The sequence below is a fragment of the Cyrtonyx montezumae genome, unplaced genomic scaffold (assembly GCF_038088225.1).
Source record: "Cyrtonyx montezumae isolate F1298 unplaced genomic scaffold, pur_monq_1.0 scaffold_2, whole genome shotgun sequence".
Classification (NCBI taxonomy): domain Eukaryota; kingdom Metazoa; phylum Chordata; class Aves; order Galliformes; family Odontophoridae; genus Cyrtonyx; species Cyrtonyx montezumae.
In genome coordinates this window covers 63,436,796-63,448,466 of record NW_027071936.1, presented here as the reverse complement: position 1 = coordinate 63,448,466, position 11,671 = coordinate 63,436,796, and the positions used below count along the sequence as shown (strand labels likewise).

Below are 11,671 nucleotides of genomic sequence, written 5' to 3'. Positions count from 1 at the left end.
TGACTTTTAATTGCAATGGTGCCACAGATCTGCTGCTTCATACCCAGCTACGGGTCATAGCCGTACCAGATACAGTACCACCAGATACGGTGGTGAAACTGCAAAATAAAAAATCGCTGGGAAAGCGATTTTGGCGACTCCTGTTTCAACCCCTTGATAACAGGGACGTTTCAAAGACAGCACATTTCGGAGGGCTGAGGACAAGCGGAGCACTGAGTCTGAGGGCGGCCGAAGATGCGCGGGGATGCGGGAGCTCCGGGCGGGGCTGCGCGCCCTGAGGGGAGGGGGGAGGGCGGCGCGGGAACTGCGGAGGATTAACTGGCTCCTCAGGATGAAGCCGCGCTGGGCTGCTGCTCCCTGGGAGGACACTGCGGAGGTGTACTGGCCGCCAGGGCTCTGTCATAGTCAGCCCTGGCCCGTGAAAAGGCTCCGAGGGCGGCAGCCCCAACGGCGAGCTAAGCGGTGGTGGCGGGGTGAGCGCAAACGCGGTTCTCGAGCGGCAACGGAGGGTGAGGAGCTCTGTGTGGAAAGGGCGATGCCCGGCTCTGACCCGCATGGAGGTTCTCTCACGAGTTGGGGCATCTCTCGGTGTGTTACCCCTTAATTTCCAGCCTCTAATCTCTGCCCTGTATAAGGTAATTGGGCAAAACGTCGCTCTGTCGACCGCCTGCTGGAGGAGAAGTGGCTGTTTCGTGTCCTCCCTGTGTTAACAGGTGCACTGCCATTGTGGAAGTGGCAGGAATGGGATAGTGCTGTTCCCTCTGTGAAATAGTTTTGTGTGATGTAGCAAAAAGTAATGAGAATTTGAACCCAAAGCAGAAATTAATGAGCGAAGTGCAGGCAGACGCTTGTGTGCGTCCCAGGTGAGTAAGGAGCTGACAAGTCCAAAGTGACTCTGAGCTCTTAGAGGGCCTTACATTCAGCTCTTCAGAAAGCTTCTTTGAGTTTCATAAGCCAACGTCGTACTTCTGGGAGAGCAAGCTGTCCAACAAGTTTCTTTCATACACCTTGTCTGGGACACAAAGCTCTGAAAGTCAAGTGGGAAAGTTCCTATCACCTCTCACTTCCATGTCCTCTCCTTCTCAGATAATCTGTGGGATGTTGTCCTGCTGAAGATCTAGCAGTGGGGTGAAAACAGTGCTGAGCTTCCAGGAATGTCAAGTCATTCATAATGGGTGTTTTGTAAGGCTTTGGTTCAGGCTTTATAAGCACTGACTGTTCAGTTCACAGCATTATTTGAGTTGGGAAGGATTCTTTAAGTCATCTAGTTCAACTCCCCTGCAGTGGACAGGGACACCTACAGCTAGATCACAGTGCTCAGACCCATCCAGCCTGACCTTGAGGATCTCCAAGCATCACCACCTATGCCAGTGCCTCACCACCCTTACAATAAAGAATATTTTCCTCATCTCCAATCTGAATCTCCACTCTTTTAGTATGAAACCGTTTCCCCTTGTTCTGCCACAACAGACCCTGCTAAAGATCTGTCCCCTTCTTTCTGATAGCACCCACCCCCCCCCACCACTTTAGATACTGAAAAAAAACAAGCCAGCCGCACATAACAACACATAAACGTGGCCTTTTGTGAAATATTTGAAACATCCATGTGCAGCAGATTTCCCCATTGTCAGTTAAATTTAGTAGTACTCTGTTGAACAGAAATAACTTCAGAGGAATTCATCACTCTTAGCTGTTAAAAACTGACAGCTATTTTAAGCAGTCGGCTTTTTGGGGAAGAAAAAACCCACCACAAGTATATATACTCAAAGGGACAAGTTATGAAGTTATGAACACACTCTTGTTAGATTTAAATTCATTTTTTCACTTACCCTTTCTGAACTTCAGAATGTCGTGAGCCAGCCACAGCAAGGATTGCTCGTTATGTGGATGTCACTTCATTGCTGGGCCAAACAGAGTGAAGGAGTGGACATCAGTGAAAATGTCTGGATAGACAGCTTGTTAGGAGAAGGAGGATGTATCTTTTTCTTAAATACAAAACTAGAAATCATTTTTGGCCTTGAAAGTGTTGCATGGCAAAAATTTTTCTTGCACACACATGATTTTAATACAGATACATATTTATTTTTTGGGGGGAGGGAATTGGTTTTATTTAAGGGATTTCTTTTGGTTCACTGACAAGAAGTTAAAAACACTTGATATCTTTAAGTGTGTAGTTAATCTGTATTTTGCAACCATGCTTTTACAAGACTAGATACATAGCACATGCGCCTACTACAAACTAAGTTTCCTGTCTCCCTCCTTTTGTATTCTGCAAATCTTCATTCTCCACATACAAGAGGGGAGAAAGGGAATTAGGTACCAATTCACATCATGTTTCTCAGCCAGCAGTCCACAGACTGCAATACCTCTGTCAGAAGAGAATCTGGCTGCAGGGCAAGGAACTTTTCTGAACCTGCCTTTTCTGAGCCCCTACAAATGGGGAGCTGGGGGTGTATTTCTTAGGGGACCCGAGGAGCAAACAGGGAATTGGCTCTGTTATCTTGAGGAAATAAGTTCATGCCTGGCAAGGAAGCTAACAGCTGATCCTGCAGTAGTTAATTAGCCTAATGCTTATGTTACTTTAAAAGAAACCAGCCTCTCCACATAGACTTCAATCAGCTTTCTGTTGTGCCCTACTAAGATTTTGACTGCCTTTCAACAAGTGCAGCTAGATTTAAGTACACCCATGGAAATTTTAAAAAATAATAGTAGCATTAATAAGTTTTCTGAAACCTCAAGGTGTTTTTGGTTTTGACACATCAGCTCACTTTTACTGCAGTAAGTTGCAGGCTAAAAGCAGAATGGCTGATTTCAGTCTGCTTCAGCTGTGCTGATCTGGCCCTGCTGGGTGTGCTGGGATGTAGGGAGCAGAAGTCTGTGGTGGTCTGCAGAGAGAGGGTGGTAGGAGTAGGAGGCTGTGGGTCAGCAGGGAGAAAAAGGAAGAGAAGCAAGAAACTGTTTTGCAGGAAGTGAGTGTTTTCAGTTTATTAGTAGGGTTGGATTTATTGCATTTCTATCCTAATGCTGTCAAACAGTTTCTGTTCCATCCACAACGCTACCTAAGGGAGCCAGTGAAGTGTCTTGTTCCAGTTCATCTTGGGCAAAAGGGTGAGTGCTGTGTTTTCCATCAATTGTAAGCTCCTCTTGCTGTGTGTCAGGGCAGGTCATGTGTCTCTCCAGCACTAAAAGGTGGGTAGCACCGTTCTGATTTTTGTTTTGCAGTGCTTGAGCAATGCTACATTTAACCCTTGTTTGGATGGTGTAGTTGTGTGCTCCAGAGGCCTGTGCTTGTGTGCAGGCTTAGGCACGTGTCCTAGTCAGAATGTGGCATTTGAAGATGCCTGTGAATGTTTTCAGGTTATCTTGTTATATTATTCTTTGGAAAAAAAAACCAAACTACTAGTTCTTGAAATGTGCTGGCAGTTGAGTTTTTTCAGTATTTGTTTTCAGAGAGCAGAGTCCAGTTTGGTATTCGTTTGTTTTATAAACACCTGAGCTTTGACAGGGGAAAAAATAATAATACAAATACAGCACAGTGCTACTATATAGTTTCATGCCTTTCACCCAGCTGCAGAAATGGAAATTCATCTGGTTCAGCCTCCTTTTCTCATCTGAAAGTTCAGTTCTGTGATACCACACTTCAGTGGGGTTGATGAGGGTTTTAAAGTCTGTTACATTTGTCTACCCTTTGCGAGCTGGATATCTGTGGATATCTGTTTCAGTGTATTTCCAAGGTTGCTTTCTTTGTTTCAGTGTATTCCCGAGGTTGCAGCATCTGCCTGCTGTACTGTGACCAAAAGGAACTGGATTGCAGCAATGCTGTCTGTTTCCAGTTTTGCTCAGCTGCTACTCTGAGTATTCAAGCTTTTGTTCCTCTTTCATACTGGCTATTTTGGAGTACGGTCACCTAATGACAAGCAGTAGAGTCTGCTGCTAAATAAAATTACTACTGGACAGCTGAGATGAGGAAATGGACTGTGTGCAGGTTCCTATCCTTCCTGATGAAGGATGGATGGTCTGGTATTCGTGGAGGTTCTGTGTGCATTAGGGAACCTTCTGGCTGTCTAGAGAAGAATCTAGACCTGGAGAACAGAGGTGGTGCTGCCAAGTGTTTTCTCACTATGATCATAATTTATAATGTTTCTATCAGACCTGTCTTAAACTGTGCTTGCATTATTACATGGAGTTCCTGTATTCTGTGACAGTATGCACTAAAAGTGGAATGTAGCCCTCTAGCCTTAGTCCTTCTGGTCTGCTACCTTTGTGTAAATGAGGCACGGCTCTGTGCCACCCTGGAAGACATCTACCAACCTGCCAGTTGACTTTAGCATGTAGCATGATGGTTTATATATGTATATATATCTTGTGTCTTATTTCTAAAGCATTCTTATCCTTTTTATTAAGGAGCAGTCCCTCTGTGACAAGCAGTAGCTGGTCTGCTTTGCAGTGAAAGCTGGGCTGAATAGTTGTGAATTGATGATAGCAGTAGCTTTATTTAAAAAAATGTTGAGGCGTAGAAATGACAGGGTCATAATGGCAGTCCTGCAATGCTTCTGCTTGAATGTGTGACAGGTTTCTGATGTGGCTGTGAACTGCAAGGTAAGCTGGTTTTTAAGTTTCCCTCAGTTGCCAGGAAAGATGTCTTGTGCATCTGAAAGCTGAAGACCTCAAGTTCAACTTTCTATTCATAGAAGTAGCTGTGCACAGACAGTAGTAGCATTTTTTTCATGTGTCACAATGGTCTTGAAGCACAGTGAAAAGGAAAAGGGGCAGACTTGTTCTTAACCCTTCCCTGGAAGTGTGATTTAGTGAAGGGGGCTGTTAGTGTGCGTTGGAAAAGGGACTGCAGTCACCCAGGTCGCGCTGAAGACCATCTACAACTTGGAGCTTGGTCAGGATTTAAGTGGGAGTTGCACTGTTTTAGCCTTTCAGTATCTAAAGGGGAGTCACAGGAAACAAGGGGATGGATTCTTTAGCAGGGTCTGTTGTGATAGGACGAGGGGAAATGGTTTCAAGCTTACAGAGGATAGATTTAGGTTGGATGTAAGGAAAAAGTGTTTTACAGTGGCTATGGTGAGGCACTGGGACAGGTTGCCCAGAGATGTGGTGGATGTCCTGTCCCTGGAGACATTCAAGCCCAGGCTGGATCAGGCCCTGGGCAACCTGATCTAGCTGTGGTGTCCCTGTTCATTGCAGGGGTGTTGAACTAGATGGCCTTTAAAGGTCCCTTCCAACTGTATGGATTCTGTGATGCTGTGCAGTTCATTGTAAGATTGAAGAGGAATACAGAATGAAGGACAAATATGTTTGCCTGGAAGTCAGCTACAGAGAATAATGACATACAGAGAGTATGTTTATATGTACTGGTTCTCGTATGGTTTGTGTCTGAAGTTATGAGATCATGGGTTTTATGGCAATTTGTGCATTTCAGGTGCAAGGTAAGCTTTCAGCTAATGCCAGGAACCAAGTAATTGAGTTTTCTTGTGTGGGTCAAATCTTGTTACTGTGTCCATCTTTTGCTCCTGTACTTGAAGGGGCTAAGCTATATAAATCAGTAACTGTAGAATATTGAATATGGCCGAATGACTCACACTACAGAAAACAGCTTTCAAGGAGTATATGTCTGGCCATTGTAACTCTCAAAAATGAAGTTTTTATTAGGAAATCCATTCTTATATCTAGGATCAATGGTAAACCGTGCCTAGACAGCAGCATTTCAGTACCCAGTCATTGCTGCAGTCTTAACCAAAAGCCTTATTGGATCCAAATTAATAGAGATGTGCATGTTAAGCAGCACAGGAGTGCTTCTTTGGGAAGGGGGAGGAAGATTGGCCATGCATGCAGTCTGAGAAAGACCTCCACATCTGCTATTCCTCAGGTTTTGTCAATGCCCATAGAGCTGCTCGTAGATTTTCCCCTGGATGCACATGTTAATGTTGCCTTGTCAAAGCAGTTCTGCATTCTTTGTTTCAGGCTGCTTCTGAATGCACAAGCAGCATCTCTTTCCAAAGGTGATGCTGACTCAGTTAAAACATCTTACAGCTTGTGCTTAAGCTCATGTTCAGTTTCTAAGAAGCTTTTTGCTTGTGCAGAGGTGGAAGGCATAAGTTGTCCATCACTAGCACTGCAGGCTGTATGGGCTCAGATCTTTCCTTGCCCTCCCAGACCAAATGTGTCCACACATTACAATTATTTGGGATTAGCTTCAAGTTTGGGCCAATTTTGATAAGTGAAGGGTGTACATGATCCGAGTTATGTTGGAGCAGAGGAAAGAAAATAAAAATGAGTTATTGGAACAGGTTTTTTTTCCATATAACTAGAATAAATTGGTATGTGGGACATGGGTACAACTGTTGCAAGCCTCTGGGACCCTTTGGCCTTTCTCATGCACTGAGCTGCTCTCCTGACATTCTTTACATCTCTATAAAACATGTTCCCATACTTGACTGTGCAACCTGATCTAACTAAAATGCCTCCTATATGTTAGGCCATTAGTCTAGTGTTTCTGATAGCATGACCAGAAACCCAATGAAGAAGCTCTATCCTCCTTGATTTGGAGGCACCTGAAGCCCACGTACACTTACAGTAATCTTTCAGTCCATGAAAGCAATACCTCTATATGCAGGAAGGTGAAGGTGGCTTTACAGCATTGCTCTGAAGCTACAAGGGATGGTGGATGAGCATTGGTTCCCTCATCTGCTGCATGTGAATGTTCAAGTGGTCAATGCTTTGTAAGCAAAGACTTGCACATGTATCTTGTCCTGTCTGCTGACTGGTTTTTGTTGTTTTGTTTTTTTCCAGGATGTTCAGATGACATATTAGATGAGGCAACAAGGCACCACCTGTTCACAGACACTTTCTGTAGGGTTTGCTGGGTGGTGCTGCCATTTGAATCCCAAAGGATGTCACACTATGAGGTAGACTGGAAGAGAGGATTTCTTCTAGCAAGCACCGGGGCTTTGGTTTGTTTGAGGTTTCTGTATGGTGTTAACAAAGGCCGATTAAGGACTTTAATAATGTCCCTAAACTTATGCTGGGCTTAGACATTAGCCAGACTTGAAGGTTATGAATGATGTAGGTTCAGTGGTAGTGAAGGACAACTGCTTATTGCAGAAAGGTTGTAGAAGGAGCTGGTCATGTTCAGGCCAAGCTGCATATGGGATGGAAGCGGATTAGCACCATGTGACACAGGATGCAAGCACAGCATGGGGCAATGCTAATGATAGAGGGTAGGGATCACACCCCCTGACAGTTTACCAAGCAATATACACGTGCTGCTACGTCTGCCAGTGTCTTCTTGAAGCAAGATATGTGAATCATGCTGAAGGCATTTCTTGGAACGAGTGTGTGCTGTGAGGCAGTGCTGTAGTCATAGGAAAGTGAGCTTTATTTTGAAGCTTGGTCTTGAGAGTTTGCAGGTGCAGACATTTCTTTTTCTTGACTGAGTTAAAATTTCAGTTGCTCTCAGGAGTCTTTTTTGCTATTCTCATTAATTAGTATTCAGATCTTGTAAGGTATAATACTTCCTTACTTTGGTTTATGGTTAAGCAGCACTTGTAACTGTCACAACTTCGGAGTTCAGACCCTCAGTTGGAATTTCTGCTTCTTGGTTCCAAATCCAGTTGAGGATAACAGATGCAATTGTAATGGTGAAATCAGGTAACTTCAGGTTCAATTGATAGGGAAATAAAAATGTCCTTTTTTTTTTTTTCAGTTTTGCTTGTGTTGTCCAGTCAAGTATGATAACATCTCTTTCTCTTAGGAAATCTTGACAGTATTACCAATGCTGCAGGCTCTTGGAAAGCATCAGGTTGTATTAGATGACAAGTCACTTGTTTGGCTTTGTGGGTTACCTGTGTGTAGTGTGATGTGGATAAGTACATTGTAAGTGCAAGAGATGGAAGGTTGTGTGTTGAGAGAGCATCTAAGAACTAAAACATAGTCACAGATGAAGGAGATATGCATAGCACTCGATTTTAGGTACTCGGTCTATTGAATCCTCAGGCCTTTGTCTGCTTTCAGTGAATACTGTGTGGCAATTGTTGAAAGCAGTTTTGGATGAATGAAATTCCCATTGCTGGAAATACCACTGCTTGGCCCCTTACTGGTGAAACAGGAATAATTCTAGTTTCTTCTCAGGGCAAAAGGCATGCTCGAAACGTTTATCTTTATGTCCAAATGCATGGTAGGATGGATGAGAGAATGAGGCACGACAAAAAGAAGGAGATAATGGATTGTGCCAATTTTCAGGTGACTATTCTTCATGGCTAGCTGAAGTGTTTTCTTGTCCTTCAGTGAATGCTTGTGTAACTGAGCTTGCCTTTGCTTAATTTCAGATGGATGGAACAAGAATAGTAGAGAACAACTACTGTAATCTCTGCAATATGATTTTAATTTCCCCAGTTGTTGCGTTGTCTCACCTCCAGGGGAAGATCCATGCTAAAAAGCTGAGGCAGTTAGCAGAAAAGAAAGCTCTGATGGAAGCACAGAGCATGCAGCCTGTTTCTGGTAAGAACTAGATTTGCATTGTGAGTATTTTCCTGTCACTCTCTGCAACAAATATAAAGAGGTGCTGACCTACACGTGCATGTCTGTGTGCCTCTCTGCTCTGCCAAAATCACAGAGCTGTCGTATGGTAACTCCTTAGGTGAATAAAAGATAGTACCCTGTACAGCTCTGAAGCCAAGGAAACTTGCCTTCAAATTCCTTACCTTTCTAACTGAAGGCAAATATTTCTGATTATTAATGAAAGTGTTTACTGTTGCTCTGAATGTTAACTGTGGTCCAAGCTCAGTTTGATAAATTAGCATATTTAATTAGAAGAAAAAAAAATAGTCCACAAGCAACAGCGAACTGGTGTTAGTGCTGTGCATGTTACTGAACTTTCTTTCAAGGTGGAGAATAGCAAATGTGTTCTGAATCACCCTCTGCAGGGTAGAGCTTTCTTTTTGCACCTTGGAATGACCAACAAACACGTGGATATTAATACAGGTATCTAATGGTGACTTTTCAGTTCCTTCAGAAACTGAGATGCCTTCGTCGTCTTTGACAGCAAGTTTGGATCTGAGCTACTGCAATCTCTGCTGTGTTCCCTTCAGTAATGTACTCTCGGCCCAGCAGCATTATGCTGGTAAGAAACACAGAAGAAATGTAGCACGGAAGAAGTTAATGGAGGAGCTGGGAGTCAAACCTGTCCCTAGAGAATCCAGAACAAGTGGTAAGCAGAACGTGAGCAAGTGAGGACAGTTTGAGTGTTCAAGGGGCTGCACTGATTTGTGCAGGGAGATGACAGCCTTCTCCTTTGTCACAGAGCAAGTTCACTTGTGTAAAATGCAGCAGAGACTTTGTATCTCTCACAGAGCCGGGTTTAGGAACATGATGTTAGGACTCCCGCATGGAGAGTGAATGTGTTATGCTTTAAATTTTGCCTTCAGCTGTAGTTTTCCTAACCTACAGGTTCCTTCTTCTCCGCAATTGGGTTTGGCCGTTACACGTGCCCTGTTTGCAATGTTGTACTTATAACTATAGACGAGTACCACTCCCACATGCAGGGAAAAAAGCACAAGATCAGGTAAGTCAGTGAGTCCTGTTACTCTGTAGCATACACTTTCAAGTTTCTGTGAAAGACTTTCCTTCTTCATTAGCCCTGCTGTGTGCTGTTAAAGGTATTTGGTCAGTTACTGTTTTTATCAATTTTTTCTTATTTGTTTCTATTTAGTTTTACTGTTTTTAAAAGTGACTGTTTAAATGTCCTATTTATGACTGATGTTCTGTCTTGGAGTCGCAGCAGTTGCATCTTCAATGGCCCACAGGGAAGATTCTGGAAGTCATGATTTTCCCACGTTTTGCTATCCCCAAATATTGGCTTCTTTGGAAACAGTAGCACCTATTTTGGCACAGCATCTTCTGTGCTTATTCAGTCTTTTAGGAAATGATCTGAACTTTGTTTCCTATTGACAGCAAGTAAGGCTCTAATCCTGAGTCTGCATAGGACGGTGACCTTAAGGGTTCATCAATATGAAACTTAGATTTGGTGTAAGATGTTGTTTGGGATAGATGATAGCTCTTCCTTTCCTTTTAACCAAAAAAAGGGGATTGTATCTTTTGTTAACTGTGGAATAGGTATTGTACAATCTTCATTACTCATCAGTTTTTGAGATTGCTCTTCAGTTAGGCCAAACATCAAAATGTCCTTCATGTTAGGTGTGGCTGAGAAGATGTATTTTATATGAAGGAGCAATAAAAACATGAGCACAGTAGTGTGACTGAATGTATTCATTAAATTCAGCTGATTTTTACAGATAAGATCTGTGTTAGAAATTTCATGTAGGTACACAAAACAGCATACTTGGAATGAGTTATTTCCTGTAGCTTTGGAAATAGTTTTATCATGCATGTCTTTCTGCCTTCTTGATTTTTAACTCAACAGATCCTAAGCAAATTGATCAATACTAATAACTGATTTTTCTATCCAGTTTATGCAGAGCAATGAAGATTCACAGAGTCACAAAGTGTTCAAAGAAAACTTACTACTCCCTTCAAGGTCATAAAGCTACATGTCTTGAGGAAAGAATGGATTTGAGAATTGCAGAAGAGTTCCAAGATAGAAATGTTGGTGAGGTTAAGCCTTCATCCTCTAAGTGTGAACAAAACCAGCATCCCATCCTTTTCTCAGAAAGCCAGGAACCTTCAAATACTGGGAAAAAGACATTGCCAAGTTGCTCATCAGCTCACGAGCGTGCACTAGAAAATACACCAAGCTGTCAGCATGACACAGCACGCTGTGTAGGAGAGCAAGCATCTGGGGGGGCTGCTGTCACAGATAAGAGCTTTGGTCTGTCAGCTGTAGAATCTAAAGAGTATTGCAAACTTGTGCTTGCTGAAACGTTTAGCATCTCCTACAGAGAAGAGCAGAGCCTTCAGATACAATATACCGAGGAGAAGAAGTACATTAGTGAAGAGTTTGAGTGTAAGAAAGAAGATTCAAAACTGAAAAGAAAGGCAGACAGTGAAGGTGCACATTTGGAGAATGAAAATGAGAAACAAAAGCGAATTAAACTTGATGATGCCTTAGTAGATGAGAGGAAATCGAGACGTTATAAAGGTAGAAGGCGTAAAAAAAGACCTGCTAAGAAACAGAAACAGAGCAGAAGGTGCACAAAGGAGAAAAAGATGCCCCAGATAAAGGTCAAAACAGAAAATGAACTACTTTAGGATGAATCTGTCCTTAGATGCTGATGAGGGTTTTACTTAGCTTCAAGAGCCTGATGCTATTTGCAGATTATCTTAACCATTTTGTGCCATACTATGGCTGTTGTATATTTTTGTTGGTGGTGGTTTATTTGTTGGAGTTTAAACAAAGCTTTGTTCCAATCTGGAAGTGAGAAAAAGTCTGTCTTCTGAAAGTGTTTGGTAGTATGCACCATCAGAGTTACATGTCCAGCAGTCATTGCAGTGGTGTACATTTGAAAGTCTGAAGGCTTTTCTGGAACATACCTCAAAGAAGGGTCAGTGGCTTACAGAACGCTCTTGGAAGTTCATCAGAATGCTTTATTTTCCTGATACGAATGGTGCCTACTGTGGAGGTTTTTTTTTCTTCTAAGAAGGTATGTAAGCTTATAAGATATGTAAGGGCACTGCAGTGTTGCCAGGCAAAGCTGTATGTATAACA

The 11,671-nt window shown here is 42.8% G+C and overlaps 1 protein-coding gene across 1 annotated transcript; it reads left to right on the top strand.

Moving 5' to 3' along the window:
• The first annotated feature begins 331 nt into the window (after positions 1-331).
• Positions 332-11,214, top strand: LOC136048523 (zinc finger matrin-type protein 1-like). Its single transcript, XM_065736173.1, has 8 exons — positions 332-465; positions 4,995-5,008; positions 6,802-6,917; positions 8,140-8,250; positions 8,337-8,508; positions 9,023-9,217; positions 9,457-9,571; positions 10,476-11,214. Exons 1-8 carry the CDS (start codon positions 332-334, stop codon positions 11,212-11,214), a joined length of 1,596 nt encoding a protein of 531 aa, XP_065592245.1.
• Positions 11,215-11,671: the final 457 nt, after the last annotated feature.

Coding starts and splice junctions, on each gene's coding strand:
- LOC136048523 (XM_065736173.1), top strand. CDS start 332: ATGAAGCCGCGCTGGGCTGCTGCTCCCTGGGAGGACACTGCGGAGGTG. Junction 6,918..8,139: donor AAAGGATGTCACACTATGAG/GTAGACTGGAAG, acceptor GTTTCTTCTCAG/GGCAAAAGGCATGCTCGAAA. Junction 8,251..8,336: donor TGGATTGTGCCAATTTTCAG/GTGACTATTCTT, acceptor GCTTAATTTCAG/ATGGATGGAACAAGAATAGT.